At 37.3% G+C, this 21,139-nt stretch overlaps 1 protein-coding gene across 1 annotated transcript in view; it reads left to right on the top strand.

Annotated features, from left to right (window-relative positions):
* VWA3B (von Willebrand factor A domain containing 3B) overlaps nt 1-21,139 on the top strand; it is a 134,488-nt gene that overhangs the window by 74,587 nt on the left and 38,762 nt on the right. The window contains 6 exon segments of the mRNA XM_039872637.1: nt 3,083-3,265; nt 12,221-12,351; nt 14,739-14,896; nt 18,226-18,342; nt 19,752-19,839; nt 19,924-20,080. Of these exon segments, the coding sequence (XP_039728571.1) occupies nt 3,083-3,265; nt 12,221-12,351; nt 14,739-14,896; nt 18,226-18,342; nt 19,752-19,839; nt 19,924-20,080 (834 nt within the window).

The following is a 21,139-nucleotide window of genomic DNA, read 5'->3' as shown; positions in this document are numbered from 1 at the left end:
CCAGAATGGTTTGGGGGAACTTTCAGTTGCTGTCGAAAAGCCGTTGGGAGATATTTCCTTGGCTGAGGGACCCAGAACTGAAGTGAGAAAATATACAGAGGAATCCCTTTGTTTCTCCCCTGAAACACTGAGGAGAATTTATGTGACCATGAATGTCATCTGGTTAGTGTGACACATGCCTGCAGGCCTGGAAACCAACCCCATGTAAGGAGATCTCCGCCTTCCAATGAAGACTGGTTTATATTTTATTATAGACTAAGAGTGAGAAGACTCTTTTTGATTTTTTTCCTTTGGAGATTCTGAATCTAAACATGTCACTGCACAACGTCCTTGGTTTTACCCCTAATTTTAACTTAGTAATCATTTAAACAAAAGCAGGCCTTTCTAGTGGAATGTTCTTTGTTTTGTTTAGCCTGACTGGAAAATATTTGAAAAGTTTTGGTGGTGTCTGTTCATCTTCTTTTGAGCTTTGTGAATGGAAAACTAATGCACTGAGCATTATATAAATACACAGACTTGCAGGCCAGTACAATGTGAATTAACTGCCAAAGTGAATTAGTACCAACTTGTTTCCTTCATCGTGAGGTGTTTGCTTGTGAAGACTGCTAGGCAATTAGTATAAAATATATTCTGTGTCCAATGGTTTAGGGCTTAAACAGCAAAGCAATTGGATTTTACTGCAGCATTAGATTTATTATGACAGACAAATTCTATGTAAAATGAAATTTTATTTGGAATGATTTTTTTTTACCAATCTCACAGTACTTTCTCTGTGGAAGCAATGTATTGTGCCCTGCTCATGTTCTGTGTGTGGTGTCAAGGTTTGAGGCTACAGAGGTGAATAATATCCCTGCCTTAGGGAAGGTGACATTGGGGAATGTGCTAGATATATGGTTAACTCTCACATGATGTGGGGAGTGGGCTTGCCTATGCCATGAGATGTTTCAGAGCACAGAGTGGTGAATTCTGCTGTGCATGAAGGAGAGATGACAGGCTGTTTCCACTGAGGAGGGAACATTTCAGCTGTGTCTGGAACGGGGAGAAAGAATTTTCCAAACAGAGGCGATTACTGGTATCCTGGGCAGAAGGAACAGAGAAGCTGCTCTGAGAAACAGCCTGAGAGCAGGGCAATGATGAAGTGTCAGGGCAGAGGCTCGAAGGCTAGGCTGGGGGAGACTGTGAGGTCCTTGAATACCACATGGAAAGAGCAGGCTTCCCCACAGTGGGGACTCTCCAAGAAGCAGATGGTCTCATACATCTGTATTTTATAACTCTGCCTCCTTAGTGCCAGGGAAAGACTAGATCTGGTAAGGGCCCACCTTGGATAGCAGCAACAGAAATGGAGACAAGAAAACTCTTCAGAGATGAGATAATAGAAGTAGCCTCAAAGGACTTGGTGACCAATTTGGCAGGGGAAAGAGGGCAGCATGAGAAGAGGTGGGAGCAAGGGAGAAAAAGGGGTCAAGATGACTGATTTTTGGTTATAATGATTATGTTATTAACTTATTTAAATTCGAAGAAGGAGCAGGTTTGGAGGTTGCTGGTGGGGGAAGCTGGGCTTGAGCACCTGCAGTCCACAGATGTCAGAAGCCCCAGAAATCTGAGGCTGGCATTTGGGGCGGATGTGGGCTGGAGATTCTAATTTGAAAGTCATCTGGACAAGGGGTCTTTTTCTATTTAATAAACTCTTACTGAGTTTATTGCAATTTATAAAATCTAGACAAGTGTACAAACATAAGGAAGAAGAAAACTTAAATCATTCATAATTCAATTTTGTGTTTGCTTTTTAAAAAAATCTCATATGCATGAGGTTTGTTTCATGAGAAATGTTTCGGAAACATTCTTAATGACTGCATCATATTCCATTATATAGATTTCATGAAACTTCTGTCTTAAAAACTAAATTTTTATTTAATTTTAGGGTAGTAATACATTTTCATTGTACAAATTACAAAGGTACAAAAGGCTATATAGGGAAAATTCTCCCTCCCATCTTCTGTTTACTCATGAAGAGGCAACTTATATTACCAGTTCCTTGTATCTTCTTTCAGAGATAGTTTGTTTGCAAGCAGATATGTATATGTGTGTGTGTGTGTGTGTGTGTGTGTATCTCCTTTTAAAATATACAAATGGTAGCAAGTTACACACAAAATTCTAACCTTTAATAATAAAACAATATAACTTGGAGGTTGCTTAATATCATTTCATAAAATGCCTCCTCAGCTTTGATAGCTGCCTACTATTCCATCACACAGCTATTTAGCCATTCATTCTGTAGATGGACATTTAGATTGTTTTCTATCTTTCTGTTATAGACAATGTTGCACAAGTAACTGTGCACATATATTATCTTGTACATGAGTATATCTAAGAAGTAGACTCAGTCAAAAGGCATATGTTTTGATAGATACTGGCAAAGAGCTTCCGGAGGGGATGCACTGGTGACACTCCTGCTCTCAGGGTATTGAGAAGGCACAGTCTTTCCAGAACTAATTCACAAGACGGTTGTGAGGACTGACCAGGATATTATACCCCAACAGAGTGCCCAGAACACAGAAGGACACTTAATGGCCCTTCCTTCACTCCATGGGAGGCACATTGACAATGGCTGTCTGAGGCTGGAGACTGCTCTTTTTGTGATGATCTTAGGAAGTCACATCAAGGTCCAGTGCCCCACTCTGCAGAATCCTGGTTGTCAGGATGTTCTACTCATGGCTTCCGACTCCAGTACTTTAAATGCTCTATGCATAGCCTAGTACTTAAGAGTATGGACTCTAAGCTTCGGTGCCCCGAAAGCTGAGTTATCGGTTAGCCAAATCTTTCTCCCGATCGTTTTCCCCACCAAACTGTGACCCCACAGAGGGAAAGGGCTGTGATATTGGTCTCTTGCTGTCTGGTAGTGTTGGCTTTGCTCCCTGAATTGGATTGACACCTTTCAAAGAAGCCAGTCACTGCTATGTAGGGAATTACAAGTTGAGGATTTCACTATCTGTAGTAAACACTAAGGGTTTTTACATCTTATTTTTTTGTTCTCTTCTCTCTTCTCATCTCCCATTCCCTCCCTCAAAATTTATCATTTCAGCCACCTGAAATGGTGATAGACCAAGTCAAGATTTTTCAGAAAATTCCTATTTATACCATCTCCTTCAGTTACAATGATGAGATTGCAAATGGCTTTTTGAAAGAGCTTGCTTCCTTGACTGGAGGAGAGTTTCGTTCTTACAATTTTGGCTTCAAAGATCCCTGTCCTATAGAGCCTGTTCAGGTAAGAGCTTGATAAACTGAGAATAATGTTCGCTTAATTGAACGTTTGAGGCTGGAGGCCCATGGACAAGTATGTTAGTTGTAAAAACAATAGCCACACAGACAATTAAGTTGAGCAAGTGAATCACTTAGAAATGAGTGTACCAGTGTTACTCAAAATGTGGTCAAATGACCACCTGAGCTAGGACATTTGTGAAAATGCAGATTCCTGGGTCCCACTTCAGAGCTATAAATTGGGCTTTAGGCCTAGAGACCCAAAAATCTTATTATATTTTGTTTTTCTTCTAAGCTTTTTTATGGTGGAAAGTTTCAAATATATACAAAAGTGGAAGAGTATATGTACCCCCATGTACTCATCAGTCAAAGTCTACAGTTATCAACATTTGGCCAAAATTCAGGAATCTGTATTTTTAACACGCCTCTCAGGAGGTCCATATATGGCATTTGTTAACCACTGCCATTTATAGACATTTGTGAGAAACTTTCAAAAAATCCAGTCTTCTTAGACTATATAATAACCATGTGACCCTCTGATAAAGCAATTTTTTCTAATGAGCTAATGAGAGAAAGGAAATCAGATTCTTGGCCTGAGGGTATGCATTTCAAGAGTGCCCTTCTAGTGAATGTGTTTTTCATCTTATTGTCTGTCCTGCAAGGTGACTTTAAATCCAGGACAAGTCAGGGTACTGATCAGTGCTTACATGTGAGGGAACTACTGGAATCTAGGCTTGGATCATTCCAGAGGGTTGCAGGGAAGTGTGCTCTGAGCTCACTCAGAGCTGGGAATAGTGACTACTCCCATAAGCTAGACTAGAAACCTTATAATCCCATAGGCATTGGGTAGAGTATGCAGAAGGGTCTTACCTCAGTACTGGGAACAACCTAATATGGCTACAGTTCTGCCTAGAAAATCTTAAATGGAAGACCTAAAAGGATCAAACTGTTGCCAAGGAACTTAACTGCATCCCTGAACAAACCTTAAGAATAATTATAGGAAAGCAAAAATATCCACTACCTAACAAAGTAAACCTGAAATTTTCTGGCATCCAACCAAATAATACCAGGTATGCAAAGAAGCATGAAAATACAGACCTATAATGAGGAAAAAATTCAAATAGAAAAATTAAAACATACATATAACTGCCTCAGATGTTAGTGTGAGCACATTAAAAGTTATTGCAATTGTATTTGATATGCTCCAAAAGTTAGGGAGGGACATAGAAGATAACAAGTGAGATACAAATCAAACTTCTAGAGGTGAAAACTATGATGTATGAGATGAAGAATGCATGGAATCTGATGAACAGATCAGACAGTGCAGAACAAAAGATTGGTGAACTGCAAGGCACCATAGAAACTATCCAAAATGTAACAAAGAGAAGAAAGAGAATCAAAACCAAAACAAACAAAAAGCCAGGCATCAACAAGCTGTGGAAAATTTTCAAGTAGCTTAATTAATTTGTCATTGAAGCAACAGTGGCCAGAAATTTTCCAAATTAGATTAAAACTGTAAACCTGTAGATCAAAAAGTCCATGAATCCCAAGCATAAGAAACATGAAGAAAACCACACCAAGTCACATCAGAATTGAACTTCTCAGAAGCAGTGACAAAGAGAAATCTTAAAAATAGGGAGCAAGAAAACTTATTCTGCAGAGGAACACAGTCAAGGAAGGCAGCCAGTTTCTTATCAGAAAAAAATGCAAGCGAAAACATGGTAGAGTGACATTTTTAAAGTTGAAAGAAAAAGACTGTCATTGTAGAATCTATACACAGTGAAAATATCTTTTGAAAAGAAATGTGAAATAAAGACTTTTAAATATATATAAAACAAAAAATTCATCACCAACAAACTTGCAGTACAAGAAATGTTAAAGGGAGTACTTTAGGCAGAAGGAAAATCATACCGCGTGGAAATACAGATTGACATTAAAGAATAAAATGCAAAGGATTTGGTAACTGCATGGGTAAATACTTAAGTTTTTTTCCTTGTTTTCTAAGTCTAATTATAAGATAAATTGCTGGAGGGATGTCTAGTCCCAGCAATAACAGAGTAGCTCCATTCCTCCTAGGTCCTCCATCTTAGCTAAAAAGTCCTGGACATAACACAACAAATAAGCATAAGAAGACTCTGAATGATGGAAAAAAAGTAGGTGGGATGCCTGGAGACCTCTGGACTTAAGGAATGACATGGCAGTGACTCCTCTGGATTTTGTTACTGTTTCCCGTGTATCCTAGATAGGGTACAACAGAAGCCTCCAACCTCATCTTTAAAAGGCACAGACAAAAAAAAAATCATTCAAGAAAAGTCTGTTTCCCCTAGCCAAAGGACCAGGAAAATGTTGGCCTAAACATAGTAAACTTTTTGGCACTATCTGCCTTACTCCACCCATACATCTAGGGAACAACCACACCCCTTTCCCTGGGAGTTCAATGGAGCTGAGCAAGAAGCTGGTCTTCCACGCCACTCCCCTGCCCCATGGAAATAAGTGACGATGATCTGATCCCCCAGCTGAGTGGTATTCGTGTAGCTGACCAGAGAGCCGAACTTCCATTCCCCACGTGGTGGAAGCAGATGGTGATGCTCTGAGTTCTCTGCTGGAATCATCAGTAGGACTGAGTGGAAAGCTGATTCTCTAAACCCCACTAGGCATTACAACAAATCTGAACTAATTTAAAATAATTAAAATCATTTTAGTTTGATTTTAGAGTTTAGAGAGTTTTAGAGTTTAGAGAACAAAATCATAGAGTTTGTTCTCTGACCATGGTGGAATCAAACTGGACATTAATAATGGAAAGGCAGCAGGAAAATGTCTAAACACATGGAATTTAAACAACAGAGCCCTAAATAATTCAGAGGTCAAAGAGGAAGTCTCAAAGGAAATAAAAAATATTTAAAACCGAATGAAAACAAAAACACCATATATCAAACTATGGAGGATGAAGTTAAAATAGCATTGGGAGTAACGTTTATAGCCCTAAATGCTTATGTTGGAAACAAGGAAAGGTATTTAATCAACAGTCTGAGTTTCTGCCCGAAGAAACTAGAGCAAGAAGAGAAAAATAGACCCAAAGCAAGTAGGGGGAGGGAAACAATGAATAAAAGAGCATGAATCAATGAAATTGAAAATAGAAAAATAATAGAGAAAATTAGTGAGACAAAAACCTCTTCCTTTGGAGAAAAAACCTTAAGAACTGATAAAACCTTTGGAAGGCTGACAAAGACAAAATGAGCATTCACAAAGGACTAATATCAGAAATGAAATAGAGGACATCACAATAGATCTTGGAGTCATTAAAAAGATAATAAACACAATGGACAACTTTGCACTCATAAAGTTGATAACTTAGAAAAAAAGGATCACTCCCACAAAACCCACAAACTACCAAAACTCAACCAAGATAAAATGGACCATGTGAATAGCACTAAAATCATTAAATAAATTACATTCATAATTTTTAAACTTCTGAAAAAGAGATACCCAGACTGAGATGGCTCTGTGGGGAATTTTACTAAATAATCAAAGAATAACTAAACTGATTTATTTCAAGAAATAGGAGGAATCACTTCATAATGCATTTTACGAGGCTCCCAAACCAGATAGACAGTATAAAAAGAAAGAAATCTACATACCAATCTCCCTCATAAACAGAGATGCAAAAAGCCTCAATAAAATATTAGTAATCTGAATCCAGCCATACATTAAAAGAATTATACTTCATGACCAAGGGGGATTTATTTTGGATACACAAGGCTGGTTAAAAGTTAGAAAATCAATGAATGTAATCCAGCATATCAACAGGCTAAAGAGAAAACATATGGCTACATCAATTGTGCAGAAAAAAACCTTGACCAAATCCAACACCCATTTATGATAAAGACTCTTGGCAACATAAGAATAGAGGGCAACTTTTTCATCGTATGTCATCCTAACACCTACAGCTAAAGTCATACTTAATAGTTAAAGATTGATTAATTTCCTCCTAAGATCAAGAAAGAAATGGTCATCCATTCTAATCACTCTCATTCAGAATATTACCAGAAGCTTTACCCATGGCAACAAGACAACAAAAGAAATAAAAAGCATACAAATTGGAAAGGAAGAAATAGAACTGTCACTTTTTCAGGTAATGTACTGTTTACATAGGAACCCCAAGAGATCCACACCAAAAAACTTTGTCAAGCTATTAAGTTAGTTCAGCAAGGTCACTGGTTATAAGATCAGTACATAAAATTTAATCACATTTTGATAAAGTAACAATGAACTTGCAGAAGTCAAAATTGAATAGTCAATATCATTTATAATTGCTTGAAAGAAAATGAAATATTTAGGTATATACTTTAAAATATGTACGGGTTTTTATGCTGAAACTTTAAAAATGCAGAAGTAAGAAATCAAAGACTCAACATATTAGAGATGTCAGTTCCCCCCTTATTTGATCTATAGATTTAATTTAATTTCTATCAAAATCACAGAAAAGTTTATAGATATAGTTAAATTTTATATGGCAAGACATAGGACCTAGAAAAGCTTAAACAATCTTGACAAAGAAGAATAAACTGGGAATAAAGCTTACTCTGTAGCTGTATTAAGACAGTGTGGCTTTGGGAGAGGAATAGACATATAGACCAATGGACGATAATGTAGAATCCAGAAATACACTCACATGGTATGCCAAACTGATTTTTGACAAAGATGTAAAAACAATTCAGTGGAAGAAGGAGAGACTTTTCAACAAGTGGTTGGAGCATTTGGACATTCATAGGCAAGATAATAAAGCTCAACCTGTATCTCTCCCTTCATGCAATATTAACTCAAAATGGATCATGAATTTAATGTAAAACATGAAACTATAAAACTTATAAAAAGAAATATGGGAAAAAGTCTTGAGGACCTTAGGCTAGGCAAAGAATATTTAGTCTTGACACCAAAAGCATGATTCATGAAAGAAAATATTGATAAATTGGATCTCATTAAATTAAAACCTTTTTTTGTGTGTGCGAGAGCCTGTTAAAAGGATGGAAAGACAGGCTACAGACCTGGAGAATATATCTACAAACAACATATCTGAAAAAGGCCTAGAATCTAGACTGTATGAAGAACTCTCAAAACTCAACAGTAAAAACCAAACCATCCAATCAGAAAATAAGACAAAACACATGCACATGCATTTCACTGAAGAGGATATACAGATAGCAAGTAAACATATGAAAAGATGTTCTACATCATTAGCCATTAGGGAAATACAAATTAAACTGCCATGAGGTATGGCTAAAATAAAAAATTAGAATGGCTGAAATAAAAAATTGTGACAAAATTTAGTGCTGGCAAGGATGAGGAGAAACTTAATACATTGCTGGTGGCAATGTAAAGTGGCACAGCCATTCTAGAGAAGTTTGGCAGTTTTCTTAACAACTAATATTTAATTACTGTATGGCTCAATACTTATTCTTTTAGGCATGTTTCAGAGAGTGAAAACTTATATTCACATAAAAGCCTGTATTTGAATGTTCATAGCTGCTTTATTTGTGTTAGACAGAAACCAAAAACAACCCAGATGTCCTTAAACAGATGACTGGTTAAACCAATTGTTGTATGTCCATATCCTGGAGTATTACTCAGTAATAAAAGGAATGAATCATTGATACATGCAACATCTTGTATGATTTTCCAGGTAATTATGCTGAAGGAAAAAGCCAGTCCCTAAAACTCAGATACTATATGATTCCACTTGTATGACATTTTTGAAATGACAAATTTTTATAAATAGAGAACGGATTAGTGGTTGCTAAGGTTTAGGAAGGATGTGGGAAGGGTGGAGGGAGGCGGCTATGGTTATAGAAGAGCAACACGAGCCCTCTTGTGAAGATGAAACTGCTGCTCTGTATTTTGACTGATGGAGGATGTACAGACCTACACAGGTGAGAACACTATATACAACTAAATAAACACACAAACTAAAACAGGTAAAACTGAGGACATTGGAATAAGACTGGTGGGTTGATCAACTTTATTATTCTTGTTATGATATTATATTATTGATTTCAAGGTATTACTAGCAGAGGAAAGTGGGTGAAGAGTATATGGGCTTTATGTTATTTATTACAAATGCATGTGAATCTACAGTTATCTGAAAATAAAAGTTTAATTTTAAAAAGACAAAGACAATTTACTGGTAATGCAAAAAATAATAATAAATTTAACATCTAAGATTAAATGATAAATTACTCAAAAGACACAAATTACCGAAAACTCTCTCAAGAAGAAATAAATAACTTGACAACCCTACATCTATTCAACAAATTGAATTTGAACTTAAAAACATTTTTGCAAAGAAGACTCCAGCACCAGATGACTTACTGCTGATTTGTATCAATTATTTAAAGGAGAAAATATTATCAATTCTATACAAACTCTTCCAGAAAATTGAAAGGAGGGAATACTTCCCAACTCATTCTATGAGGCTAACACTAACCTGATACTAAAACCTCACAAACACATTGTAAAAAAATTATAGGCTAATATCCCTCATGTACATAGATGCAAAAATTCTCAACAGAATTTGTAAAAAATATAAATAAAAATATATATAATTGGGGCAATTAACCATATTAACATACTAAAAAAACTTTGTAGTCATTTAACTTTACGGAGAAAATGCCTTGACAAAATCCAACATGCATTTCTAATAGAGACTGTTAGTGAAGTACGACCAGAACAGACTTCCTCAATCTGCTAAATGGCATCTGTGAAAAATCTACACCTAACATCATACTTTAATGGTAAAAGAGTGTATGCTTTTCCCTAACAGCAAGAAAATGAAAGGATGTTTGCTTTTGCCATGCCTGTTTAACAGTGTAAGGGAGGTTCTAGTTAGTACAAGAAAACAGGGTGTGGGAGGGTGGGTGGGGGAAGGCATATAGATTGGAAATAATGCAGTGAACTGTATTTTCATTCAACATGTTTATCTATGTAGAAAATTCAGTGGGATATACAAAAAAAGCTACTAAAACTAATAAGTGAATTTAGCAAGATTGTAGGATGCAAGGTTAACAAACAAACATGAATTTCGTTTCTACATATTTACAAAAGACAATGAAAAATTGAAATAAAATCATTTACAATCACATCAAAAATATGAAATATGTAGGAACAAATCTATCACAATATATGGAAGGCCTGTATACTGAAAATTACAAAACATTGCTGCTGACATTTCTTATTTATGGGTCAGAAGATACAGCAATATTAATATATCTATTCTCTTTCAGTCGATCTGTAGACTCATCGAAATCCCAATCAAAATGCCAGCAGGCTTTTTTGTAAAAATTTACAAACTGACTCTATGAAGTTCAAAGGATTTGGAAGAGAAAAAGAAAGTTGATGACTAACACTACCTGATTTCAAGACTTATAAAGCTTTAGTAATCAAAAAACTGTGATATTAATATAAAGATATAGATAGGTGATATATAGAAAGGCAGACAGACAGACACAGATATATATATATATATATCAATGGAACACAATGGAGAAACCAGAAGTAGATGGACATTTATATGAATAACTGAATTTTCAAAGATGCAAAGACAATTCAATGGAGAGAGGATGGTCATGGCTTTTTTTCCCCATTGAAGTGGTATTAGAACAATTGGATTTCCATATGCAAAGAATGAACTTTGACCCACACCTCACACCTTATTAAAAAATTAACTTCAAATAGTTTATGGACCTAATAAGACCTTGGTTTTTCTCCTTATAGAGGAAAACATATGAAAAACCCTTTGTTACCTTAGACAAAAAAAATTTTAATAGGATTTCAAAAGCATGATCCATATAAGGACAAATCGATAAATTGGACTTGATCAAAATTAAAAGCTTCTCTACAAAAGACAATGCTAAGATAATGAAAAGACAGTTGTAGACTGGGAGAAAATATTTTCAAATTGTATATCTAATGAAGGACTTGCATCTAGAATATATAAAGATCTCTCGAAACTAATGATAAGGAAACTCAAAAAATAGGCAAAAAATTTGAACAGATACTTCATCAAAGGAGATATATGCATGGTGAATAAGAACATGCATGGCGAATAAGAACATTATTAGTCATTAGGGAAAATACAAGTTAAAACCACAATGAGATACCTGTGCCCAGCTGTCAGAATGGGTAACACTAAAACGATTGACCATACCAAGTGTTTGTAAGAATGTGGAGGACTCGGCATGCTCATACTTCACTGGTGGGAATGTAAACTAGTGCAACCCTTCTGGAAAACAGTTTGGTAGTTTCTTTAAAAGTTTAGCATCACCAGCCATATGATCTAACTGTTCCACTCCTAGATCTTTTCCCAGGAGAAATGAAAGCAGATGTTCATAGCTTTGTTTATAAGATCCCAAACCTGGAAACAACTCAAATGTGCATCAACAGGTGACTAAATTTTGGTGTTCAGTATATAATACTTCTCGGTGATAAAAATGAGTGAGCTATTGATTCATGCCACAACATGAGTGAATCTCAAAATACTTATATGGGTGAAGGAAGCTAGATAAAATAGTACACACCATATGATTCCATTTATGTAAAATTCTGGAAAAATGAGACTATAGTGACAGAAAGCAGATGAATAATTGCTTTGGAATGGGGGAAGGGGTTCAGAGGTAGGGGAGGGCAGATTTACACTGGGGCACAAGGAAAATTGGGGGCGATGGATATATTTATTATCTTGATTACGATGATGATTTCACGGGTGTGAATGTCAAAACTATTTAAATGGTACACTTTCCATACATTCAGCTTATCAAGTGAGAATTACAAGAAAGCTGTTTAAAAATGAAATAATGGAAAAACTACATGAATTGTTTACCTTTTTTTCCTGATACAGTGGCTTTATGTTAGAATGGTTGCAGTGCGAACTCATATAATCTCATAGTGTATTCACTTCTCATTTTGGCAGAGTGAAGATCTGACTCTTTTAATTAAAGAAATGGAGCAGGGACGCAGTGACCTGGAAAAGGTGCAAAACCTTTATTCCGAGTCCTTGATCATGGACTGGTGGTACAATGGAGAAAAGGGACGAGACAATAAGTGAGCATGCCAAACCGTCGTCACTGGGGGGCTCTCTCACGCTCTATTCGCTCTCCTTGGCCCTTCTTCCTTCTGCAATGCTTTGTGAGACTTCTTTTAGTGAAAAGAATCACATAGAGTGATTATGTAAGGATTTTTTTTTAAACAAAGAGAACTATCCTTTATAATATGATAGTTTAATAACGAAGGACTTAAGGAGGTCACAGTTGTTGGTTTGATTGATACCCAGTGTAAACAGGCCGCTGACCTAAGCGGAGCGGAAGTGTGTGTAGTGAAGGAGACTTGGGGCTCAGGATGCCCAAGGGCTGGACTTTACTCTGCAAGCTGGTGAATTCATAACTTCCCTCCATGCCTGGCCCTTGCTGTGGGTCTCTCATCTTTGAAATGATGGCTATGGTCGTAGGGTTTGGGATTGATGATTTCTCAGGTCTTTTCCTACACTATATTCTAATATGTTTTTAATTAGTGGTTTTTAAACAAAAATCAGAACCACCTCAACATTCAGAAAATGTGTCAAATCTCCTTAAAGTGATTTAGCATTATACAGATATTTGAGTATCACAGCTTTATATTAATGCTTTATCAGGAGGATGTCTTTTTATTTAAATGAGTGAGAGCAAAATGGAAAGAAGTTGAAAATATATTTGTTAATCAGGATTTGTTCTTGATTGAAATTCACCGTCTTCCTATTAGCAACTTAAGCATTAATATGGGCTGGGAACGGTGTGGGCATGGAATCGGTAAAAAGAAATAAATGTTATACTGGGTATCTCTTATAATGAAAGTTTACAGCATTATTTTTTAAGTATTTGGGAAGGCTCAGATACATTTTCTAAATTCAGAGAATTTGAATATATAAACTAAGAATTAAGTACATGAGCAGCACTTCAGTGTAAACTAAGAATTAAGTACATGAGCACTTCTTCATGTACTAAGAATTAAGTACATGAGCAGCACTTCTGTGTACTAAGAATTGTGTACATGAGCAGCACTTCAGTGTAAACTAAGAATTAAGTACATGAGCACACAATTAAGTACACTTCTCTGTATTTTCAGCCAGTATCTACCTTTATTGTCCTTATCCCCTTGTTTAATCATACTAAAACTCTCAAGACAGAATGACCAGCTATTGGAAGTTGGCTTGGTTGGTTGACTGTACTTGCTATTTATTGATTGAATAGTGGATGCATTCTAGTGTTTTTATATTTCTTTTTTAGGGGCTGGAAGGGGCAGGTTCTAGAATCAAGCAAAGTATTTTAATACCGGCTTCCCATCATTCCATGTTAGGTAACTTTGGGCAAGTTATTCAGCCTTGCTGAGCCTTGGTTTCCTCCTCTCTAACATGGGAATAATGGCAGTAATCAAGTTGTTGGTGAATTAATGAGGGCACGCCTGGCACATAATAAGAGCCTGCATTAATATAAAGGAAAGAGTAAAAAGCAGTGCCTCGTTCTACAGACTTCCTTGTGACATAACAGCATTAGGGCAAATTAATTCGTTGACTTAGCTATGGTCAAAAATGAATTGCCTTGCTCTAGTTTCCTACCAGCTGTAAATATGTTACAGTCCCCAAATCTCCTCTCCCTTCCCTTTTTTTCCCAATCATTTGTTGAGTACAAATCAGGCACCAGGTGAACTGGGTGGCACAGATGAAATGTAAGCCTGGTCCCTTTGTCACAGGACGCACAGCATGGTGGGTGATACAGAAAGGATTTTAGACACTGAGTGGTAGCAATACTACACAGCGTTGGAGTAGGAGCTTGTTCTGGAAACATGCCTTTCTGTGGCTGCTGTGTTCAGTGCCTCAGAGAAGGCGTGTCTGGGAAAATACTCAGGCACTTCTAGGGTGTCCCTTCTGGCACCCCTGATCATCACCAGAAAAGCTTGCTGTGATCTGGTGCTGGCACAGGGGATCCCAGGTGGGTTCCCTCATCTGACTTTTGCCAGAGCTAGCCATCAGCCCTTTGCCTAGAGGTATGGCTGTCTGTAGTGCCTCCTGGTTTACAGCCGGCTCTCCTCGTGTCTGTCCTCAGTCAGTGCCAGCTAAGGTTTTCAGCAGTTTATAGATAAGGAAAGTGCTGAAGTTCATGGAAGACTGAGAGACTTCACCGAGTCACACAGTCAGGAAGAACCAGAGCTGTGCTGTGGGCCATATCTAGTGACCCCACTTCTGGGTCCCTGTGTACTACTCTTCGGGATGGGGCATGGAGAAAGGATGATTCTTACACACTACCCAAATAGAGGAAGGCTCACTTCTTTAAGTTTCCAACTTTCTACATGGTATATTGGTCTAACTCTGCCTTCTTGATGGAAATTTTATGTTTCCCCCTCCTTTTTCTTTTTGTTCTTTCTTTCTCTTTGTCTACTTTTGATCTAAATCAAAACAGGCATCAAAAAGAAATCTGTTCTATGGTTTCAACCCCAGAAAAATGTGTAAATCCTCACTGCGATGTCGAAGCAACACGGACGTCATCCTTAAATATGGCAAAATTACCAGAAGACCTTTCAAATCAAAAGATTCAGAAAAAGAAAGTCCTCCACGCAGGTATCAGTGAACAAAATGGTTTGAATGTCATTACTGGTTTTCCTTCAATGCAAGAAGGTAGAATAAAACTAAACCCACTTAGTATTATTAAAGAAGCCTAAATCTGTGTTTTTTTTTTAATTGAAATTTTTATTGAGATAATTAATTAAGCATTCACATACAGTTGTAAGAAATAATACAAGAAATCCCATATATTTATCCTTCTTTCAATTTCCCCCAATGGTGACATCTTGCAAAAAGAAAAAAAAAAGTAAAATATTGTACCCAGGATCGTGACAGTCATACAATCTATGATCTTATTCAGCTCTCTCCAGTTTTAGTGGTGTTTGTGTGTGCATGTAATTTTATACAATTTTTAAATTGCCAAACTATTTCCCAGCGTGACTGTGCCATTTTACATTATCACCAGCAATGTACACATGATCCAGTTTCTACACATTCTCACCAGCATTTAGTGTTGTCACTATATTTTTTATTTTAGTCATTCTAATAGGTGTGCAATATCTCATGGTGGTTTTAACTTGCATTTCCCCAGTGGCTAATGATGTTGAGTGTCTCTTCATGTGCTTGTTTGCCATCTGTATGTTCTTTTTGGTGAAATGTCTGTGCATGTGTTTTGCCCATTTTTATTGTGGATCATTTGTCCCTCCTCTGCTATTCCTGGAAGAAATTGGAGTAATTCTTTTTTGAATATTTGGTAAAACTTTCATAGAGCCACCTGGGCCTGGAAATTTCTTTTCCAGGGCTTTTTAAATTAAGAATTCAATTTTTAAAAATGGTTTTAAAGCTATTAATATTGTCTGTTCCATCTTGGTTGAGTTTGGCACTTTGTGGTTTCTGAGGAAGTGGTCCATTTTTTCCCCTAAGTTGTGAAATTTATACGTGCAAAGTTGTTCATTGTACTCTTTTATTGCTTTTATAATGGCTGCAGGAGCTGTAGTGATGTCTTTCTGGTGGATTTATAACTTTATTATGTGAATTTTTCTGCTGCAAAATCTACATGATCAGATTTTAATATAGCCACTTTAGCTTTTTATTAATATTTGCATCGTATATCTTTTTCTATCCTTTTACTTTCAATCTACCTAATTTGTAGTTGGAGTATAAATTTCTTATATGTAGCATATAGTTGGAAATACAACTTTTGTTTCATTGCTGAGGTTTTCTATTTGTGCATTTGTCTCAAGAGAACTTATAATTAATTATTGAAGCATTTAAAGACAGCTTCTTTGAAATTCCTGTCATATAACTCCATCTTCTGATTCATCTTGTTATTTTTTTCTCACTCAAAGTGTCATTTTCTTGGTTCTTGATGTAATGGGCGATTCTTTTTCTTTTTTTTTTTTTATAGTATCCTGAACATTTTGTCTATTATATTTAAATCTTTTATTTTAGAAAGTAGTTGCCCTGGTTAAGTTTCACAGATAGGCTTTGGCCTGCTTTTATGGTCTGTGGTTCCAATGGCAATTGAATTTTCACAGCCTTTGTGGTTATTTTTGGTGCTTGGTTTTCTGATGTCACTGGGGCTCCTCTTGGTCCCTGCTAGTGCTTCTGAGGGAGCAGTAAGAGTTTGCTCAGGCCAGGATGCTGGATGGGGCTTCTCCATCAGTGTCTGCTGCATGTCTCTAGGGGAAGAGAGCCTTGAATACTGATGGGCCACTCACTGTATCTTGGTTCCTCTTATGTGATGTCCACTTGTCCTGGTGTTTCTAAGCAAAGGTGGACTGTCTTAGGCTCATGGGAACACAACGGCCTCCATTTGTGTGGCTGCATCCCTTTTGCTAGTCTTGCCTGCCCATTCAAATAAATCTGGGTTTTGCTAAAGATGCTACTTGCTAGTCATTATAAACATTTTAATGGTCTTTTGGCACTTCTATCATTTCACTTAGATTTGGGATCTTTGCTACTGTCAGGCAACTATGTGCTTAATTTTTATTCTATTTCAATTTATAATGTAGAAGAATGAATTATGTGAGGACTGACTTGCAGAGCTTGGGGAATAATTAAATCCTTGAATCCACTGCTAGATAAATATGCTTTTATTCAGTACTTGCAGAGTTTGGGAATAGTACAGGTTTTGTTTGGGGACTTTTGGAGATAAATTTCATTTTTATTTTGGCACACCTATGTATGTGGTTGTTTTTGCCTAGTGATTTTGGCCAAGGTGGCCTGCCTGTGTGATCAGCGGCAAAGTTCAGCTCTCCTGTGCGGATCATTTATCTCTTTTTCTCACAGACACAGCTTCCAAGAAGATTTATCCTTTTTAATCCCTGGTTATACAGGCAACCAAGATAGGACTCACCATTTTATTGCCTGGAAAAACAATGAATAACACATAGGATACTCCTATCTCCAGGCATGGAGACTTTTCTGACAAAAGATAGATAATTTGCAGATTATTAACTAATCTTCACCCTAATTTCTTATGGGAGATACTAAGTCCCTTCTTGTTACCAACAAGCACACGTTTTATCCATGAGCACTCTTGAAGCTTTGGCAGTTGTGCTCCTAAGTTGTGAATCACAGGACACATTTACCATCAGTATAGGTTGTGTAATCACACATGAAAACTCATTGAGATGTCTTAGTACAGGTTTATTATCCTCCAAAAAATAAACCTGAAATACTGATTAAACATCAGTATTTCAAGTGTCTACCTGCTAGTCTAAGGGCCCCAACAGAGGGTAGAAAATAATATAGATAAAGGTCTGGACAGCGACAGAGGTAGGCAGAGTTTCTAAAATGGCCTACCAAAGATGTCCTAATCTAAACCCTGCAACCCGTGACTATGATGAGTCATCACTCCCATGATTATGTTATGTTGACCTTGAGACAGGGGTATCTGGGGTGGGGGCGGAGGGGAGGCAGGTACTCATGAGCCCTTAGAAGCAGGGGCTTTTTCCAGCTGGTGGCAAAAGAGAAAATCAGAGAGACTTGAAGCACAGAGGAAGTTAGCACTCTGTTGATGGCTTGGAGATGGAGAGGGCCATATGAATAGAAATACTAGTGCCCTAAGGAGCTGAGAGAGGCCCCTGGCTGACATCCAGCAGGGAAACTGGGAGACCTCAGTCTTACAACTGCAAGGAAATGAATTCTGCCAATAACCTGAATGACCCTGGAGGCAGATTTCTCTCCAAAAAGGGCAGAGCTTGAACTCAGATAAATGGAGCAAGCTATCACCACAGCGTTCAGTTGGTGACAGAACTATGCTCTGAGGATTGGAACACTGAAACTGCATTCTTTTAAGGATCCAAGGAAATAGTTGCATCTAATGAAGCATCTCTCTCCATCCCAAATTCCTTTAACCCCTCTCCCTGTGATACCCACAGAATCAACAAAAACCAGCCTGCTTAGAAGCCAGATGTCTACCTTCAAGAGCTCACCTTTCAGTGAAAGGAAGGATGACCTTTACAGTTCCAGCAATTGGAGCACTCCAAGTGACACAGGCAAGCCAGAGAGGGTCTCTCTGTCAGAATGGCCTCCCTTTGCCCAGTGTCTCTGCTCTTGAAAGAACTGCATATAGATACTTTAGGGGCAAACAAATCATTTTGAAGTGGGTCCGGAGTGCTTTCTACTCAGAGGATTCTCTTGTAAATCAGGTCAACCTGCTTTCATAAGCTGGATTTTCTTAGAGACCTACACTTGCACACATGTGGCCTGCATAACTATGGTGCTGGTAGTGGTAATGCTGCTGCTCTATGGTTTGAATTTGAACATCTAATATTTCATTGTATGTTTATTTTCTTCCCTTCATTCATAGATATAACCATCTGATGAGCCCTCTCTGGTTCATATTGTCAGCTTTTTGGGGCTAAATGTGAGGAAAATATGACTTTACTCAATTTTTATTACTATTGATAAAATCATTATTCTTAAAATAGTAAATTTCTAAAAGTTTAATTCTTGTAGTATTTTTCTCTATATTTTAAATAGTTGATAAATGATAAATCCCAGCTACACACACACACACACACACACACACACACACACACACACACACACACATACACACACACACACACACACACGCACACACTCCCCTAGATAGTAGGAAGCACCTGACAAATTCACACCTGTTGTTACTTGGTCATAGCTTAATCAAACTTTGTGTTCTTCGATGCTGGCTGGTGTGATGTCTTTTCCCCACTTTCAATTAACCTATCATATTTCCTAAGTCTGCTACATGCATAATCCTTAAAGGATTATCATATGATGATTAGGATATGATTTCTTAGGCATTTAACTAGCTCACTCCCAAACATCCCTCCTTATAGATGCTGCTGATTCAACTAGCTAATATTCCTTTTCATTAATAAATCCAAGTTTATATAAAGGTATACATTAAAACTCCCAAATACTAATTCAAAATTTTGAACCTACAACTAAATAGGACCTAATAGGGATTTTAGTTTCCCACATAGAACTGAACCACAAAACAATTAAAAACTAAAATGTTGATCAAGGCTCCCGTGTGTAATTTGAAAGGAGTCTAATGAGGACAACATTGAATGATTGCTAGTTAATGGTATTCTTATTTAGCACTTTTAAAATGTGTTCTCTGGAGAATGAGAGAATGGGTATGTCTCATTCTTCCCTGGAGAGATTTCTCAATGGCCACAGGGTGAGGTAGATAAAACAATGACAGCACCATATTTACCTCTACATTGCTTTTTGGTATCAATTGCCAATGAATCTTGCCTGAGAACCCACTCTGACACACCAGCATTCTCTGAAATGTGGTCCATTTATTAGTCTTCAGTTACACCTGAACTCCAAGATATGTGTGATTCTTTTGTATTTTGATATAAACCCCATATCTGAGGAAATTATGCAACTGCCATTTCCCTTTCCACAGAAATGAGCATCTTGTTGACAAATGAGTATCCAAATGACAAACCATTAGAAAGACTGACTCCAGAAGGAAGCCAAGTTTATGATCAAGAGTGAGTATTTTAATTTTACTAGGATAGTTTTGTTGTGTTTTTAGTTGTTATACGTTTTAAAATGTCACAGTCTTGTGTTCTCAGTTCCTCAGATATATCTTTAGCAAACTGGCTCAAGACCCATGGTTTGGTTGCCAAGAAACTCACTATCATGGACGCCTTGTCAATGACAGCCATCCCTCACAGCCCCACCTACGTTCCAATTTTGGACAAGCATGTTGCTTCCAAGGTCTTTGATGAGGTAAAACTGATTTTCTACATGTTCCTGAGTAGCATAGTTTCAATTTTCTGCTTAAACGAAAATAATCTCCTTTAGTATCTTGTGCAGTTGTAACAGAAATGTGTTTCAGCCATTGAAATAGAATTATTTGTAAAGGTAGTAAAAAGGAGAGAGAAAAGCTTTTAAGCATTTTTGCTTTTAGGCTGAGAAGAAATTGGCCTTTGTTGGGTTGGCAGTCATGGTTCACTGCTGATGGGTGGCAGTGTGGAGATGCAGAAAATGCTTGAAAAGCCTCTAGGTCACAGTTCTGAGTCCTGAGCGAATATCATCCAATATCAAAGGATAGGAGCAATGTGTGAGAAGTTATGTCCTTCTTTTGCTCACTTTCTATTCCTAAGAGTGGTGGTATCTTTACTATCATGAAATTCTCCAAGGAAAAAGAGAGAGAAGGAGGGAGAGCAGAAGAAGAGAGAGAGAAATGGAGAGCAGAGCCACAGCAATAGGAGCCCTAAGAGAGTGACGAGTAACAGTCATTCATGTCCTAGAAGGAGAACAGAACTTCCAGGAAGAGGGTGTGGTAGGGTTAAATATGGAGGGAGCCAAGTGAGTGCTGCAGACTTTCCCTGACTTGGGCAATGAGAAGGCCCTCGCCCTCAGCAAAAGCAGCCCAGTGGGGCAGCCAGATTGCACAGCAATGAGGGCCATGAAGGAAATGAGAGAATACAAGAATTGAACTGTGGTGCTTCAAAGATAACATCAATGAGTGATTTAAATAGGAATATATCAGGCTTTACAGTCACTAAACGGAAATAATACTCTTATCTCATACAAAAATATTTATAGAGGAAATGTAAGAGGTTTGGGATCTGCTTCAAGATAATCTGGATGGTGGGGGAGTGGGGGGAGGAGTACATACAGCTAGATTAACCATGAGTTGACAATTATTGAATTTAGATTATTGAGTGGGAGGAGGCTCATTCTACTGCTCTGTCTGCTTTTTCATATATTTGAAATTTTTCATAATAAAAAGTTAAAAAAAAAACAAAAGCAGGAAAAAAAAAGGCTTTATCTAATGTCTTA

Source organism: Pteropus medius, unplaced genomic scaffold, assembly GCF_902729225.1.
Source record: "Pteropus medius unplaced genomic scaffold, Ma_sr-lr_union100, whole genome shotgun sequence".
NCBI classification, from domain to species: Eukaryota; Metazoa; Chordata; class Mammalia; order Chiroptera; family Pteropodidae; genus Pteropus; species Pteropus medius.
This window is presented reverse-complemented; position numbering and strand designations above follow the sequence as displayed.